Source organism: Ambystoma mexicanum, chromosome 13 (genome assembly GCF_040938575.1).
Source record: "Ambystoma mexicanum isolate Mex_15411 chromosome 13, UKY_AmexF1_1, whole genome shotgun sequence".
NCBI lineage: Eukaryota > Metazoa > Chordata > Amphibia > Caudata > Ambystomatidae > Ambystoma > Ambystoma mexicanum.
The window spans coordinates 480,983,506-481,001,361 of NC_090938.1; the positions used below are offsets into that span (position 1 = coordinate 480,983,506).

General features: G+C 47.1%; 1 protein-coding gene across 2 annotated transcripts in view; it reads right to left on the reverse strand.

Annotated features, from left to right (window-relative positions):
- Window positions 1-17,856, reverse strand: part of KCNH6 (potassium voltage-gated channel subfamily H member 6) — a 1,027,260-nt gene that overhangs the window by 453,073 nt on the left and 556,331 nt on the right. For both annotated transcript variants that reach the window (XM_069634128.1, XM_069634127.1), the window contains exon 3: window positions 1,655-1,813. In XM_069634128.1, coding sequence (XP_069490229.1) covers window positions 1,655-1,813 — 159 coding nt within the window. The remainder of the gene's footprint in view (window positions 1-1,654; window positions 1,814-17,856) is intronic.

Consider the following 17,856-nt stretch of genomic DNA (forward strand, 5'->3'; position numbering starts at 1 on the left):
TGCACCACATTTCCTTTCCCCCAACAATCCATCTATTTGGACATTCTGAGCACTTTGTTGGCAGTGCCCTTAGATATTTGCCTTGAGGAGGGCTACTTGTATGCAAAGTTGACAGGTCCCCCAGGAGCTGAGGAACCTTCCTAACTAAGTCTTCCAGGCATTAGTTTGTCACTATTTCCTTTGGTGAGGAAGCTCTTGCTATTTCCCAAAACCTCTGCCCTACATTCTTCTCAATGTTCTGCAACATGTTAATTCCTAAGGTGGTTCTATTTTGGTCTGTAGCGCCTTCCCTTTCCCTGTCCTGCTCCTCAATACTTTCTACCTACTTGATGTTCAACCACAAATCTGTTCCTCCAAACCCCTCCTTACGTACTTATCCCCTCCTATTACAAATTGTCAATTCCTCCCAACTTCCTTGATGGTATCCACCTCCTAGATCCATCTCTTTGGAACACTTCTGCAACTTTCTACTGTCTCCCTTTTAGCTTGCCCTTTCCAATTGTTACCAATCTCTTTTAACCGTCTCAAACAAATCTCTGTAATACAATTATCTCCCTCTCTTCCGTCACCCCTTCTCCAACCTCCTCCTTCACTCCTTTTCCCAAATCCTCCTTCATTCCGTTACCATCCACCTCCAATCTTTCCTCAACCTCCACCTCCAAACTCTCCTGGATCTTCTCATTTGCAGTCCCTCCAACCTCCTCTGTCTTCTCTTCCATCTGCTTCTGGTCTCCTCTCCGGATTTGCACCGGTATTGTCCAATTTGACCTAATGCCAATTTGACCTACTCCGACTGGACCGCATTTTATGTTCAAATTTGTTAGGTCAAATGGTATAAAATAGATGTAAGGTGGGGTAATGGAATATGTTTTTGGTGGGGGGAAGATGGGTGGGTCTCCACCCTTTAGTAGGTCAAAAAGAAATTCAACCAAAATAATTAGGTCAAATCGGCAGTAGGTCAAGTTTTTTAGTTCAAACAACCCATATCCATTTGCACCACCTAAGATCCACACCCTCTCCAAACACTTGTGGTTCTTATACCTTGTAGGCCCCGCCCCAAGGGTCGATCTCGGGGTAAGGACTTTCACCTGGTAATGACTATCTCACTTGTATGGCGATGGGTTGGTGACTAAACTAAACTCTTAAAAACATGTGTATCATATCCGGAAATGCTGTGGAGCCCAGCAACGGGGGACAAGGCACCTTTGGGGTGGCCGACCTTCATGAATTGGTCTTTGTCAGCAGTCAACCTGTAAAGCCGTTCTGCAGCCGGCAGCATCTCCATGTGTGTGACCTCCAGTCAAGTAACCCCTCATGCTGAGAATCTCTGTCCTGCAGTGGGACTCTCTGGGTGAGAACCCTGCCGCAGAGCAAGCCGCTGTGATGTTCCGTTTACTAAGCACTATGGGGACAATGCTTGAGGCAGGTGTGCAAGCATGAGAAATCCCAGTTACTATCCATATCCAAGGTAACATGTGATGATCCCACTCCTCACAGCTGGGCGGAGTGGGATGGGTTGAGGAAACATCATTGACCCCCTCTGGCCCAGCTTCTTGCTCCTGGTGACCCGTGTCCAGTCCCGACCTAACCCTTAGTCAGCGGCAGGGGACTTTGTCACGATTCCCATGTCATCGCATGATAAATAAGCGCTCACCTGATTTGTAAGCTGCCCTCGTCAGCCTCTGATGGAGAGTCCGGTTGGCCTTCCTCGCCAGGAGCAGGGCCAGGTCCTCGAAGTTCAGGATGAACATGATCACGTCCCCTTCCTCGTTTTTTACTGGGACAACATCGATCAGGCACCGAAGGCAAGACCCTGGGAGGGAGAAAGAACATGAAAGACCAGATGTTACCGTCGACATTCAATAACTGTGGTGCACTGCGGACCCGCAGAGAGTTAAGACGCCATGCCATTCTTTATGCTCTCGTTCATGTTACCCACTACTAAATACTGCATAAAGTAGAAGTGTGTACAGTGTTATGCACAAATGTTAAACACAATACACTGCCTATCCCTGCCAAAATTCAAACTCCAAAAAGCTGGGGGCGTGAACTTCCCTGTGCTGGCCTCCAAGCTTTGGAACACTCTCCCACCCAATATCAGGACTGAACCTTCATTCAATTCTTTCAAATCGAAAACCAAATCTTGGCTTTTCGCTCAAATCGGAGGTAGCCTTCGCCTGCTGCAATCACCTGAGTTTTCTGCCTCCTCTAATTTTGCCTCGCCTACTGTGCTCATATGATAACACCCTGTGTGATCACCTATGTACTATACTGTAAATTTCCGCTCTATTGTTGTTTTGTATATATTGTGTAATATATGTAAATATGATATTGTCGTTTTGTACATATTGTGGAATATATGTAAATTTGCCCTCTACGTTTTTGCGCCTGGATGCCCCTGGGCCTGGCGCACGTTACAAATAAAATAAATACAAATACAAATACAAGGTACACACAATTCAATAAAAGTTTATCACTTTTTGCGGAAATGGCCCAAAATGTCACCCTCAGAACTGCAACCTTTTTTTTTTTAAAACACCCCCTTTACACCACATATATATGTGGGGCGTATGGGATATTATAGTAATATGAGGGCGCTGCAGGGGTCTCCCCCCACATATCGAAGTGGTGTAAAGGGGGTTTAATTAATTTTTTTTTTTTTAAGTCTGCATTTTCAGCCGTTGCAGTTATGTGTGGTCGCAGTGATCACATAGATCCCTTTTTGCCAGTGCACTTTGCTATGTTGAGATACTCCTCCTGAGTGCACTGCTGAGTTACGGTTGGTTATCTTTTTTATAATTTTTTTTATTTTTTATTAACATGCTACATAACTATAGAAACAACAGTTTTTCAGCACCCAATAGAAAAACATTAAAACCCTCCACATTTCCTAACCATCAGCACGAAATGTCATTAACTATTGACTTCCTCCCACCCGTTCAGTCCCACTCTTCATTAACTACTCTGCAGCCCACCTAAAATCAACATTATCTTCCTCCACAAAATAGTAAAATAGATAATGCAAGCTTCATTATTGCCATTTAAAAATAACATCCACAATGCATTGTCGTCACATTCAAATATTCCCGCAGTGGCGCCTGCAGCAGCCCTCAAGAGCGCAACAGCTTCACAGCTCATTAAGAGATGTTTGGCTGTTTCAATTTTAAGGTCCCCGCAAAGCCTGCATTAACGGAGTGGCCGCGATAAATGGGTCCCAACTCCAGTTATTTCCAAAGACTTGGCCACATTTGTTTTGATCTTTAGGTAGTCCCACACCAAGGGGTTGCCCACAAAATTGTGAATGTAATCAGGGAGTAGAGCTCGTTGTGAAATATATTCGTGGAATAAAATACTTGACCTTTTCCCAGAAAGTTTAATTTTCAGTTGCTCATGACCGTTTTTACAAATGATAATTTTTATGTGCAGTTTGTGTTGTACATAAATAGTGCTCTCACCTGAACCAATTGTCAGGGAATGCCAGTGATCCACCATGGCCAAGAGATTTGCCAAGTTACTATTTGGCATGCAATGGACCTTAGTCCTAGCATCCTCAGGTATGAACCAGTTTAGGGAACCACTGGTTGCATTGGTCAGTTTCCAGTGGCTGTTATCACAGGACAACTGAAATCTCGCTTCCCATGGAACCACTTCAAATTCGATGGTAAATCGTCTCTACAGAAGCACGCACAGGAAGGCGAAAACGTTTCTTTAAAAGCTTACACTCCAGTCTGCTAAGAGACACGATATTCCCAAAAGCCCAAACCTCGGCACCGTACAGTAGTATAGGTAGGATCTTGGCGACATACAATTCTGCCAATATTCCGAGGGAATATCCCCCACCAGTCCTGGCCATCTTGAACAGTCCTCCCAGGGCCTGGGCGCATTTCCGCTCAAGTATCTCAAGATGGCATGAGCCAGTTAACCTCCTGTCGAGCACAACTCCAAGATATTTATATTCGTCGACGCACAACTCCAAGATATTTATATTCGTCGACTCGTCGACTACAGTCTTTAACAGGCACCTCCTCCATATTAGCAGCAATGATGGAAAGACTCCAAACAGGACTTCAGACGCCTTCAGGCTCAATCCAAAACTGCACGCAGCCGCACAACTGGTGGGCTATCGCTACATGTAGCGTTGTAGGTGGATGAGTATTAACGACAGGGATATGCCCCTCTGAGGGGTTCTGAGTTACGTCTGATAGGCCCAGAGAGCGAAGCTGGAGTCGCCAATGATGTCACGCAAGGTGAAATGAACCCATTGTTGATAACCCGGGCCATCCACAATGTTATGTTGTTTTTGCATCCCCCTTCCACCCGTGCCTCTTTCACCCCCCCGGCCCCATGCTACCACAGCAGGAGAGGGAGTGGATAAGGGATACGAGGGGGCGGAACCTCGGCTTAAACCTGGGACTTCCTCTCTGCCTCAGGAAGAGGTTGTGATGCGTACATGTTCCTACGCCTTCAGGCTAAATAGCACACCGACTCGGCCCCTTCCTTGTGCATGGCACACCACTACATTTGTGGAAGAGGCTTGATCTTTCTCCAAAAAACCTCCAACTCCAGTGGGTACCAAACATGAGCAAGGTTTCACTGTGCTGGAAGCAGGGCCCTGGACCAGCATGCACTGCTCTCTTTGCCTGTTAGAGAAGCCATTGAACTTTATCAAGGCCCCTGGGACATACCGGTTTACAAGGTAATGTGGCAGCTCAGAACCAACTGAGCCTCTCTGTGGGGGCAGTCTGAGCTTCATAAAAAATAAAAAATAAAACATGACATAACCTAACAGAGCCAAATGCCTGGGGCACTGCAAGCATCCCACCCCCTCTATTGACAGCCGCCTTCCCTCTCCAGGGCACTGGAGACTCGAGAGCCAGAGAAGATTCTGGACCTCGCTGCCGCGGGGGTCACAAACATGGAAAAAGGCTTGCATATTCCACAGGCTTGACGTGGTAATCATTATGCCCGTATGGGTTCAACATAAGCCGCACACGTTTTCCAATTGGGAGGGAGTAGCTGTGGGATGGGAGGGTATATGGAGGTGCGGGCAAAGGGGTGGTAGGCGTCCTCCCCCAGGAAGAGGTGAAGATATGCAGCATGCAGTTCGAGATCTTGACTGCACGGTATGTGTTGAGTGCAGAATTTACACAGCATATTTTTAAACTATTTGCTTTCAAATTATCCTGATGCCATACATAAGCCAAATCTCTGCATGCAACACTTATGGCATTCATAAGCCAAATCTCTGCATGCAACACTTATGGCATACATAAGCCAAATCCGCACAGGGAATGCTTTGGAATTGCGTCAATGGGATACATAAGCGAAATCCATGCAGGCAATGCTTTGGAATTACATGAATGGGATACATAAGTGAAATCCGCACCGGGCATGCTTTGGAATTACACTCATGGTATACAAAAGCCAAATCTCTGCATGCAACACTTATGGCATACATAAGCCAAGTCTCTGCATGCAACACTTATGGCATACATAAGCCAAATCTCTGCATGCAACACTTATGGCATACATAAGCCAAGTCTCTGCATGCAACACTTATGGCATACATAAGCCAAATCTCTGCATGCAACACTTATGGCATACATAAGCCAAATCTCTGCATGCAACACTTATGGCATACATAAGCCAAATCTCTGCATGCAACACTTATGGCATACATAAGCCAAATCCGCACCGGGAATGCTTTGGAATTACATTAATGGGGTACATAAGTGAAATCCGCACAGGGAATGCTTTGGAATTACATTAATGGGATACATAAGTGAAATCCGCACAGGGAATGCTTTGGAATTACATTAATGGGATACATAAACCAAATCCGCACCGGGAATGCTTTGGAATTGCGTCAATGGGATACATAAGCGAAATCCATGCAGGCAATGCTTTGGAATTACACTCATGGGATACATAAGCGAAATCCATGCAGGCAATGCTTTGGAATTACATGAATGGGATACATAAGCGAAATCCATGCAGGCAATGCTTTGGAATTACACTCATGGGATACATAATGAAAGCCATGCAGGCAATGCTTTGGAATTACACTCATGGGATACATAAGCGAAATCCATGCAGGCAATGCTTTGGAATTACATGAATGGGATACATAAGCGAAATCCATGCAGGCAATGCTTTGGAATTACACTCATGGGATACATAATGAAAGCCATGCAGGCAATGCTTTGGAATTACACTCATGGGATACATAAGTGAAATCCATGCAGGCAATGCTTTGAAATTACATGAATGGGATACATAAGTGAAATCCATGCAGGCAATGCTTTGGAATTACATTAATGGGATACATAAGTGAAATCCGCACCGGGCATGCTTTGGAATTACACTCATGGGATACATAAGCGAAATCCATGCAGGCAATGCTTTGGAATTACATTAATGGGATACATAAGTGAAATCCATGCAGGCAATGCTTTGGAATTACACTCATGGGATACATAAGCGAAATCCATGCAGGCAATGCTTTGGAATTACATTAATGGGATACATAAGTGAAATCCGAACCGGGAATGCTTTGGAATTACACTCATGGGATACATAAGCGAAATCCATGCAGGCAATGCTTTGGAATTACATTAATGGGATACATAAGTGAAATCTGCACCGGGAATGCTTTGGAATTACACCAGTTAGGAAAGATTTCACTTATGGGTAATTTTCCCTCCATTTATGGACCCCCCAAACATTTTGCTTTTGTTTGGCTATCCGTACCTGATTTTTCCAGTGAAGCCCAGCCTTCAGCTGAACTCCCCTGTGCTTTTGCTCATCTGTTATGGGAAAACTGACACGCCCTTCAGACTGTCAGTACTGGGCTATGTTGCTATTTCTTGGTAACTTTTTGACAGTGCACAATGTACCTTCCGGTACCGTGTGCTGGGGTCCCTTTTTGTTTTATGGCCTTAGACAACCTCAAAGAATTATTTGGTGATTGCACGAGTGTGCCTGGGACGAACTGGTGGCACCGTGATTGGTCCACATCTGGGATGCCTGCAAGAGAGCAGATCATCTATTGGAAGTCTACGATTTTGGCGCAAAGCTAATCTTTGATGAAAGAAGGAGCTCTGCAGCCATTCCAGGTTGATTACCTGTGTTGTCACTGAACTACAGAAGGAGCCAACTCTCCTATACAAGAAACAGACCTGTGAAACTACTAAAGAAACTTTGGAAGGTTTTGGCACTCTTCACCCTCTGTTGTCCCGTCGGACCCCTGCTTTCTTCTTCGATTAAGAAGGCCTGCTAAGGCGCTTCACCCTTTGGAGTAGTGGGAACAGCTACTCTCAGCGCCCCCTGCTTACCCACTGAACAAACCCCTTCGAAAGTGTTCCTGTGCAGCTATACCTCAGGGTAACCTGTAGCACCGCGATGGTCGTGAGTGCAGACCCGAGACTTGGGACATCGCTTGCTTGTCATCAATGTGCATTCTCCTTCCAAATTACACAGGCCTAGCTCCTCTGGGTCCCGAATTAGGAGAATGCTTAATGCTGCCCGCATCCACGATTCCTGCGTCACTACCTGGTGGTGACGGTCGCTATAGATCCCCTGCTGTTCTGCCCTCCAGTGTCCTGAAGCCAGCTGCATTGGAATTCTCTTCATACCTCCTTCGGAAGCTGAGAAAAGGCAACTGTCTCGTCACGGATGATCGTTCTCCACTGCAGCCTCTGGAAGCCAGAGGACTACGAAACTACAGGACTCGAACCTAACAGCCACTTCGACTAAACTGGCAAAGTTTGTTCTGGAGTGTGCCAAGGGTCCGTCAGTACTTGCATCACTTACCGGTGGCCCCCTGGCACAACCGATCACTTTTACACACAAGTATCCCTTAAAGGTATTCAAACTTGGCTGGGTTAGCCTGCCCTCTCTAGCTTTTCTTGCCATTAAAACACTGCTTTGCCACCAAGGGCAGGGCCTACTCAAATAGTGGGAACCAATTCTTCATCACCTTAAGCCCCTTCCTGACTTGCTACAGCCCTTGCAAGAAGACACGTTTTTCATCTCACCTGCGCGATCGTGCATGTTTATGCACAACTGTACTGTTGAGCACAAGGCTCCACTCTTCTTAGGGTTGAACTCGAAAGTTAGGGACGTACTCTGAAGAATTGCCTTATGCCATCTGTGTGTTAACTTAACCCTCCCTTTACAGGTAGTGGTTGTATTTTATTCCTGAGTTGCATTAGGACACGTAATGCATATATATTGTATAGTTTAAGGATTTATGCGTTAACTGTTTTCTCATTGCTAAAGTTACTAGTGTCTATTTGGTCCAGCCGACAATAAATAAATGTATAGATATTTTTCATATACACTTGTCTAAGAGTAATTTGTGGTTCGTTGCTTTGTGTGCTCATTGTGGGCTTCTGATCACTCTCACCCCTCCTGAGTCTTAGGGGGTCATTACGAGGTAGGAGGTAACCATGCCGCTATTAGCGGCATGGCTACTCCCTTACCAGGTACCAGGTCCGGGTTCCTTGAATAAGGAATTACCGGGCCATTCCGACCTTGGAGGGCCCGGTAATTCCTCATTCAAGTAGCCCATCCTCATTCCCATTCGAGCCCCCATAGGGCTCAATGGGAATGGGGAGGGTGCTAACAATGGGGAGGGTGTTAGCACCCTGGTCTGCTCGCGGGACCCGCTGAGGGCGCTTGGTAAAACCAGACGTCCTTAGCGGGTTCCCGCGAGCAGACTCGCAATGGGGCGGTTAACCCCTTACCGCCTACCTCGTAATGACCCTCTTAGTCTTCACCACCTGCCAAGCTACCTAGATTGGTTTGGCTTGTCCAGAAAGTTCCCTTGTTTCACTAAACTAAGGGTGGCCTCCTAAACTTCTGCCCACCGGGTCAGAGTTTAGTAATCCATTTTAACAACACTCATGGAATACATACGTGAAATCTGCACCGGGTATGCTTTGGAATTACTCTCATGGGATACATAAGTGAAATACATGCCGGCTATGCTTTGGAATTGCACTTATGGGATACATAAGCGAAATCCATCCAGGCAATGCTTTGGAATTACAACCATGGGACACATAAGTCAAATCTGCACACCCAATGCTTTGGAATTACACACATGCCAGACATAAGCAAAATCTGCGCAGGGAATGCTTTGGAATCACACTGAGTAAAAAATGAGGAAGAACAAGGGGAAAAGTTACGAGGGATGGGCCGCAAGCAGTTCATAGCACGCCCACAAATGCGCACGACAAATTGTATTCATCGATGTGACCGTGCAACCTCTTGCCTGTGAAATGCCCACACAAATCCCTCCATCTCTCAGGCATCACCTGGTAAGCAGTAGGTGCCGCTGGGGAACTAGGAGCTAGTACATAGTGTGCCACACATCTGTCATCCACATGAGATGCAAACTATGGCATGGGTGTCTCGTTATGTATTAAATGTCTCCTGGTTCTGTTCAATGATCCTTTATACACATTCCCAAACACATTGGGCCTCATTACGACCCTGGCGGTCCCGTAAGGAACGGTGCCGGTACAGGACCGGCACCGTTCATTACGGGTTGCCTGATTACGAGGTCCACTAGCGGGACCCGGAACAGACGTCTGGTAAAACCAGACGTCCTTTCCGGGTCCCGCGAGGGGACCAAGGAGCTAAAACGAGCCTGTTATTAACGGGCCCGTTATTAGCTCCATCCCCATTCCCATTGAGCCCTATCGGGGCTCAAATGGGAATGGGGAATGGTTCTGTGCATGAGGAATTACCGGGTCCTCCAAGGTCAGAATGTCCAGGTAATTCCTTATTCACAGACCCCGGTATTGGAGCCCGGTATGGAGGCAGCCATGGCGCTAATAGCACCATGGCTACCTCCATACTCGTAATGAGGCCCATAGAATTGATGTCACATGCATATGTTTGCATGTCAGCACTTGCGCTGCAGGGACAATAGTAAATTGTGTAGCTTTTGGTGTCACGCTAACCAGGCTCTTCTAGGCTATAGCTCCTAACACCGTCATTCCCTGTAAAGATGTTGGCCACATGCATTGGACAGCTATGGACCTGGGTAAACATGCCCACATTTCGGAAGCCCTGAGCTCCCCCATTGGCTCCCGGTCAGAGAGAGAATAAAATTCACGACTCTCTCCATCGCCCACTGGTGCCTATGCAGCTATGCACTGCCATACCTCAGCCAGAAACTGAAAAGACAAGCCCCCATGAGGTCTCAGCGTTCCACCTATAAGCATTGCCTGACTATACCAGGATTCAACCGCAAAAGAGCTGATGACTTCAGCTTCCCAGTCTGCACTGCTATCTTCTGGAACAAGCCCCCGGGTCCCCAATTGCAGGCTGAACCATCCTACCCTTTGTTCAGAAAGAAACTTAAAACACACCTCTTCAATTAACGCTGGCACTGCTTCTCTCCACTCTGTCTACTGCTGTATTGCTGCATTATAAGTAGCGACTAGATGCCTACGGGCAATGCGTGCTGCAAGTAGCGACTAGAGATGCCTACGGGCTATGCATGCTGCAAGTAGCGACTAGATGCCTATGGGCTATGCGTGCTGCAAGTAGCGACTAGAGATGCCTACGGGATATGCTTGCTGCAAGTAGCGACTACAGATGCTTACGGGCTATGCATGCTGCAAGTAGCGACTAGATGTCTATGGGCTATGCGTGCTGCAAGTAGCGACTAGATGCCTACGGGCTATGTGTGCTGCAAGTAGTGACTAAATGCCTGCGGGCTATGCGTGCTGCAAGAAGGGACTAGATGCCTGTGGGCTATGCGTGCTGCAAGTAGCGACTAGAGATGCCTATGGACTATGCATGCTGCAAGTATCGACTAGATGCCTACGGGCTTGGCCTGCTGCAAGTAGGGACTAGAGATGCCTACGGGCTATGCATCCTGCAAGTAGCGACTAGATGCCTACGGGCTAGGCCTGCTGCAAGTAGCGACTACATGCCTACGGGCTATGCGTGCTGCAAGTAGCGACTAGATGCCTACGGGCTATGCGTGCTACAAGTAGCGACTAGATGCCTACAGGCTATGCATGCTGCAAGTAGCAACTAGATGCCTACGGGCTATGCATGCTGCAAGTAGCGACTAGATGCCTACAGGCTATGCATGCTGCAAGTAGTGACTAAATGCCTGCGGGCTATGCGTGCTGCAAGAAGGGACTAGATGCCTGTGGGCTATGCGTGCTGCAAGTAGCGACTAGAGATGCCTATGGACTATGCATGCTGCAAGTATCGACTAGATGCCTACAGGCTATGCGTGCTGCAAGTAGCGACTAGATGCCTACGGGCTATGTGTGCTGCAAGTAGTGACTAAATGCCTGCGGGCTATGCGTGCTGCAAGAAGGGACTAGATGCCTGTGGGCTATGCGTGCTGCAAGTAGCGACTAGAGATGCCTATGGACTATGCATGCTGCAAGTATCGACTAGATGCCTATTGGCTTGGCCTGCTGCAAGTAGGGACTAGAGATGCCTATGGGCTATGCATCCTGCAAGTAGCGACTAGATGCCTATGGGCTAGGCCTGCTGCAAGTAGCGACTACATGCCTACGGGATATGCGTGCTGCAAGTAGCGACTAGATGCCTACGGGCTATGCGTGCTGCAAGTAGCGACTAGATGCCTACGGGCTATGCGTGCTGCAAGTAGCGACTAGATGCCTACGGGCTATGCGTGCTGCAAGTAGCGACTAGATGCCTACGGGCTATGCATGCTGCAAGTAGCGACTAGATGCCTACGGGCTATGCGTGCTGCAAGTAGCGACTAGATGCCTACGGGCTATGCGTGCTGCAAGTAGCGACTAGATGCCTACGGGCTATGCATGCTGCAAGTAGCGACTAGATGCCTACGGGCTATGCGTGCTGCAAGTAGCGACTAGATGCCTACGGGCTATGCGTGCTGCAAGTAGCGACTAGATGCCTACGGGCTATGCGTGCTGCAAGTAGCGACTAGATGCCTACGGGCTATGCGTGCTGCAAGTAGCGACTAGATGCCTACGGGCTATGCGTGCTACAAGTATCGACTAGATGCCTACGGGCTATGCGTGCTGCAAGTAGCGACTAGATGCCTACGGGCTATGCGTGCTGCAAGTAGCGACTAGATGCCTGCGGGCTATGCGTGCTGCAAGTAGCGACTAGATGCCTACGGGCTATGCGTGCTGCAAGTAGCGACTAAATGCCTGCGGGCTATGCATGCTGCAAGTAGCGACTAGATGCCTACGGGCTATGCGTGCTGCAAGTAGCAACTAGATGCCTACGGGCTATGCATGCTGCAAGTAGCAACTAGATGCCTACGGGCTATGCGTGCTGCAAGTAGCAACCAGATGCCTACGGGCTATGCGTGCTGCAAGTAGCGACTAGATGCCTACGGGCTATGCGTGCTGCAAGTAGCGACTAGATGCCTACGGGCTATGCGTGCTACAAGTAGCGACTAGATGCCTACAGGCTATGCATGCTGCAAGTAGCAACCAGATGCCTACGGGCTATGCATGCTGCAAGTAGCGACTAGATGCCTACGGGCTATGCGTGCTGCAAGTAGCGACTAGATGCCTACGGGCTATGCGTGCTACAAGTAGCGACTAGATGCCTACAGGCTATGCATGCTGCAAGTAGCAACTAGATGCCTACGGGCTATGCATGCTGCTTTCAATGTATAATGAATTGATCCCAGAGGACATGTCATTCTTTTTTTCTTCTTTTTTTAAACTTCTTTCTTTATTGATGTTCAAGTAACAAATAACCAACAGTTCTCCATCTTATTCCCTCTGTAACACCCCCCGCCCCCCGATCGAACCCCCCTACACGCCTCGCATTATGTCGGGTCTTAACATTTGCAAACATTCAATTTGATTTGAGGGGTTTCTTATCAATTCATATAATTATTTCATTTTGTGATAATACAAATATTTGCATCGGGAACAATTAGTCTTCTTTAACGGTCAAGGTTTCCTGAGACACACATGGGGAAAGTTTCAAGGGACCAGAGCAGAGAGGGACAGACGAAAGAAAAGCTTAAAGAATACTAGTGGCCATCGGCAGTAGAAAATATAACGTTATCTTTCATGGCAAGAAATCAGTGCTTGGAAAGCGTCTGTGCCAACTGCTTGGATGCAGGAAAACACCAGTTTGCGTTCCCTCATGTGAGTGCTTTGCTTGGTGTTCTAGGCAAGCGTCGTCTTTCAGCCATTTGAGTGCTTCTTGCACGTACATACCCTTGACCCAGAGGTCGAAGTGGGCGGGAGCGGTCGGGAGCGGTGCTCCTATACTTTTTATTTTTAAGTTTCACTGTTCCTATACTTTTATTTTAAAAAGAAACCGTTCTGGAATGGTTTCGTTTTAAAATAAAAGTGTAGGAAGAAGTTGAAGCTTGCTCTTCAGTGCACTGCACTGACCATTCCCATGAATAGCAGGTGTGTTTGTTTGGGGGTTTGGATTGTGTGTGGGAGGAGGCGCAGGGATAGGGTTTGTGGGGAGCGGGGCAGACCAGCAGGGAACATAGCTCCACTACTTCTTTTCGTACACTTCAGCCACTGCCTTGACCACCTTACGCTACTCACACAATGAACCCTCACACACCACACTAACAGAGGACCACCACTGCTCACACCCCTAGCCCTCTCACGCGCCAGTGGCTATCCCGGCTTTACGGCGCTGTCTTGCAAATGGATTGCTCTGGGACTTTCCCCTTCAGATGAAATGCACCCTGAGTCTCCCGGCCAACAGCCTCGTAGCCTCACTCTGGCACTCGGGGCAAGGGTAGTCTGGTCAGCACTCATCAACACCTCAGGATTCACACCTGCCTTTCCTTCGCAGTAAACAACCCTACCACCTCTTATTTTCACGGCCTTGCGCATGGAGGCCAACAACATGGCAGAGTTGAGCTTGTAGGTCCAGTTTATAAACATATAAATTCGATAGGTACAGGAGAGAGATAGCAATGGATTGGAGAGGTATGGTGGGAGTGTGGGGGTGCCCGAGGTCACTAGATGCTTGACCTGTCCAGCCAGTTGGCTGGGGAGGGGAGAATGAGGCAAAGTGGAGAGGTAATGGAGATGGAGGGTGGTATGGTATAGAAGGGGTGGCAGCCACTACGCCAATTATGGGTATCGTAGTCATTTCCAGTCAAATCAGCTTCACTTCTTCACTGGTTCATCTGATAAAGATGGTGGCAAGGAATAGGCAGAGAATAGTGGGCGTGGCCAGCGAACATGTTGAGAGGAGAGCAGAACCCTGAGGAATGGAATGAACTGCTGCCTCCAATTTAAAATGGCGGCTGTTGCTGCTTATACAGTGATGTAGTTTCCCTGATCTGACTGAGAGAAGCATTGCGCCCTGGTGGCATACAGGCTGCCATTGGAATTCAGCTGCTGCCCTTCAGAGTAGGAAGCAGCTTGCTCTCATTAACATACGCTGCTGTGGGATATTGAGTCCAATAGATTGCCCAATCCACCATAGACTGGACCACTCTACGAATGCTTCCTGTGTTTGTGCACGTATTCGGATTGTACCATTTCTTCTGTGGGCCGGGCGGGGGGGGGGGGGGGGTGGGTGCAGGACTGCATTGCTGGGCCTGCAGGACCTGTCTTTCTTGGCAGGTGTTTTAAATTGTGTAGGAGAGAGGCGCCTGGTTTGCAGCAATACTAGCACGAACTGAGATGATATCAATATCTTTCGAATTTACCACATCAAACATAGGCCTGCTCGGTAGACAATGCCTGTGTTGTAAACGTGTTCTTTCTACTGATTCCGTCTATGGAAGGAGCCGCTTCATAACAGTAGCTGGGGGTTCATAGACTCTGCTGTTTCACCGCTCCAGCTGGCAGCAATGGCTGTATGCCAAAAGTAAGAAGCACCAGATTCCCCCTATCTGTTCCATATAAAGCAGGTGACTTCTCTGCAGATTTGGGAAGTAATGGAGACTTCATGCAGCCTTGAGCGAGCATCATCTTGCCCATAGGTCGAAGTGGGCAGGAACCCAAGGGTACAGAGTTCCGCCACTTCTCTGAAAAATCTACCATCGTTCCCTTACTTTTTGTCACCAGGAGCACCATTCCTGGATGGCAGGAAAGGGTGCTTTTGTTTCTTGCTTTCCCCCTCCTGTGGATTTGAACATGGGCCCTACTGGGAATGCCCTAGAGTCTCCTCTTGCTGAACTACAATGCAGTCATTTGGTCGCTTTTATGTATTTGAATAGTCTGTTTGGGGCATAGCGCCTATCCCTGAGCCACCACATAGCCCCGCACGCACAACGATCAAGGAGTGTCTCCTGCAATTAAGTACGGTTAATTAGACAGTTCTGCAGGCACAGCTGTGTGTGCAGGTAATGGGTGGGTGTGGGGGATGGCTTTAGGCCTGGGCATGTTCCTTAATCGGTGCAAATGGTGGGTGATTGGAAAGAGTAGGGTGCATAAAGCTCCATGCTGTGTGCGACAATGACTGGAAGTAATGGCGGTCGTATAAGATGAACTTCTTTCAGTCTTGATATCACAGTTGCAAAACACAATGTTGGGCGGCGGAATGGAGGAAAGGCAGAACCCAGATATCGGGTTTGTATGCAGGGGACGGAGAGTATGGGTGAGTATGTAGTCGTGGGGAGGGGTGTCGGGGCAGAGGGAAACCTAGTTCCACTACTTATTTTTGGACACTTTGACCCCTGGTCTTGCACAAAGTGTTTGTGTCTGAGGAGGAAGATAAGCTTTCCTTGCTCCTTCTACTCTGGCTACATCACAGGGTCTTTCACTTGGAAGACCGGGTCTCTCTAGAATACCCTAGTAGATATTGGCAGAGCAGTAACCAAACCGAAATCATTATTTTGATATCGACTGCTGTTCTAGATTACACGGTAACCCACAATATAACAAGTTCCCAACTTTATGCATCAGTGCGGAGAACCTAAAAGTTAATAAAGACCATGTTTGTCGAGGGCATTTAGGCAAAATGTCCTAATGAACAAGGCCAGGGGTCTTCAATCTGTGGATCTACAGGTGTTTCAGACTATGACTCCCATGATCCCTCACCATTGACTGTGCTGACTAGTGCTGATGGAAGTTTTATTCCGAAGCATCCGGAGATCCAAGGGTCCCAGACTCCTGATGAAAATGCCACATTTTTCCTTGAGTGTGCAGCGAACACCACTGGATGGAATTGGACCAGTTTGGGTTGCTAGGGCCAGGTTCAGAGCTCAAATGTTTTCGCACATTCAAGGGTATGTTTTCATATTCAAGGTTATTTTCTACATCTGATGTTATTTCTGGGCATATTTGGGCTTATTGTAAGTGTGTCAAGCGTATAACTGTGAATATTTTTTAAATATTTGAGGTTATTTGTGGTCCATTGTTCATATAACCGTGGTTATGGGAAAAAAGTTTAAAAAATCAAAAGAGAGTTCAAAAAATGAGATTTATACAAAGAAAGTGTAATTTCACAGCTACAGTGAGGTGTGGGATAACCTAGTGGGGCAAAATGTCAAGGAGTACATTTGCTCGTCAGAGCAGAAGTACATTGTGTATGGACACGATCACCTGGTGGCCGCTCTGATGAAGACGAGCCTTTGTTCTGGAGGTATTAGTGCGCTGATCAGAGTGTGCCGGGCCATAGGATGTTCACCTTCAGGGGGCCGCTCACGTACTTACTGTGAAATTGGTTTGTTACATGGGACAGTCTGTTGAGGGCTAGGAGCATAGTTTAGCTCCCCTTATTAATACAACATGGTCAAAGGTTAGCTGAAACAATCTGTGTTTATAGCATCCATGAGAAGTTGAATTACTCACTCTACGGAGCAAGAACAATATAACACCTATATTCTATCCCCATGCGGCGTGCAGTTTATTTCATAAACTTTACAACATTACACATTTCTCCATAAATATGCATTTGCGTCATCGCGGTTTCCGCATGACGACGTCATTTCATCACACAATGCAATGCAATCATATGTAATGGTGGCCATCTTGAGTGCTCACGTTAGGACACAGGCGCAATCCTGGTGTGGCACGGATGAGAAATTGTACTGTAATGTGAACTGGTTAACTAAAGGAAACGATTTAAATTACTAACACACATTCAATAAGAATGCAGGTGGCAACAATCAAACAAAGAATATTTTTGCATGTAGGCCCCTCGAATTTGTCCTTCAGGGACCTGAAGAGGATTCACTCTTTGTACAAGTGCAACCATCTCTATTGAAAAGAATAAGGAGCCATTCCTGCTACTTTTGACTCTATCGGTAAGCCACATTTAAGTCATGGGCACTTCAGAAAAGTGGTGATTTATGAGAAAAATGTATGTCATGAGTATTCCTTGTGGGTCTTTCTGCAGATCAGACAGGTTTGTGACATCTTTGAAGTAAGTGTGGTAAAAATGCAAATTCAGTGTGGTAAAAAGGCACAAACTTATCAGCTGCGGGATTAGCCCACGAAGATGGGAGGTGGCTTCTTTGATAGACACACATTTCTATGTACTAGGCTGGAGAATGCTCTAAATAATTGCATTTTAAGCAAATAACATATAGGCGATAAAGATGGGCTACAGGCAAGTATACAGGGCTTAACATTAGACGTGGCCTCTGTAAACAGGCTTCAGAGCATGCTTTTCACTAGTAACAAATTCACATTTTATTAACTTGCTTAGTAGCTGCAAAGGCTGGCAGCACATTGCAAATTATACGTTCGCAGGATCATATGGGAAGAAGTGAACAGCCTTTGATACTTTCAAGGTAAGGAAGTGAAGTCCATGGGTACCAGAGAGAGGCAGTGAATGCACAGTCATTTTATAATTCATCATATTAATTTATGGAACTGGTCTACTGATGGTTTCCAAATGTCACATGGCGGTTTCAAATTGCCCCTTTGCACATGT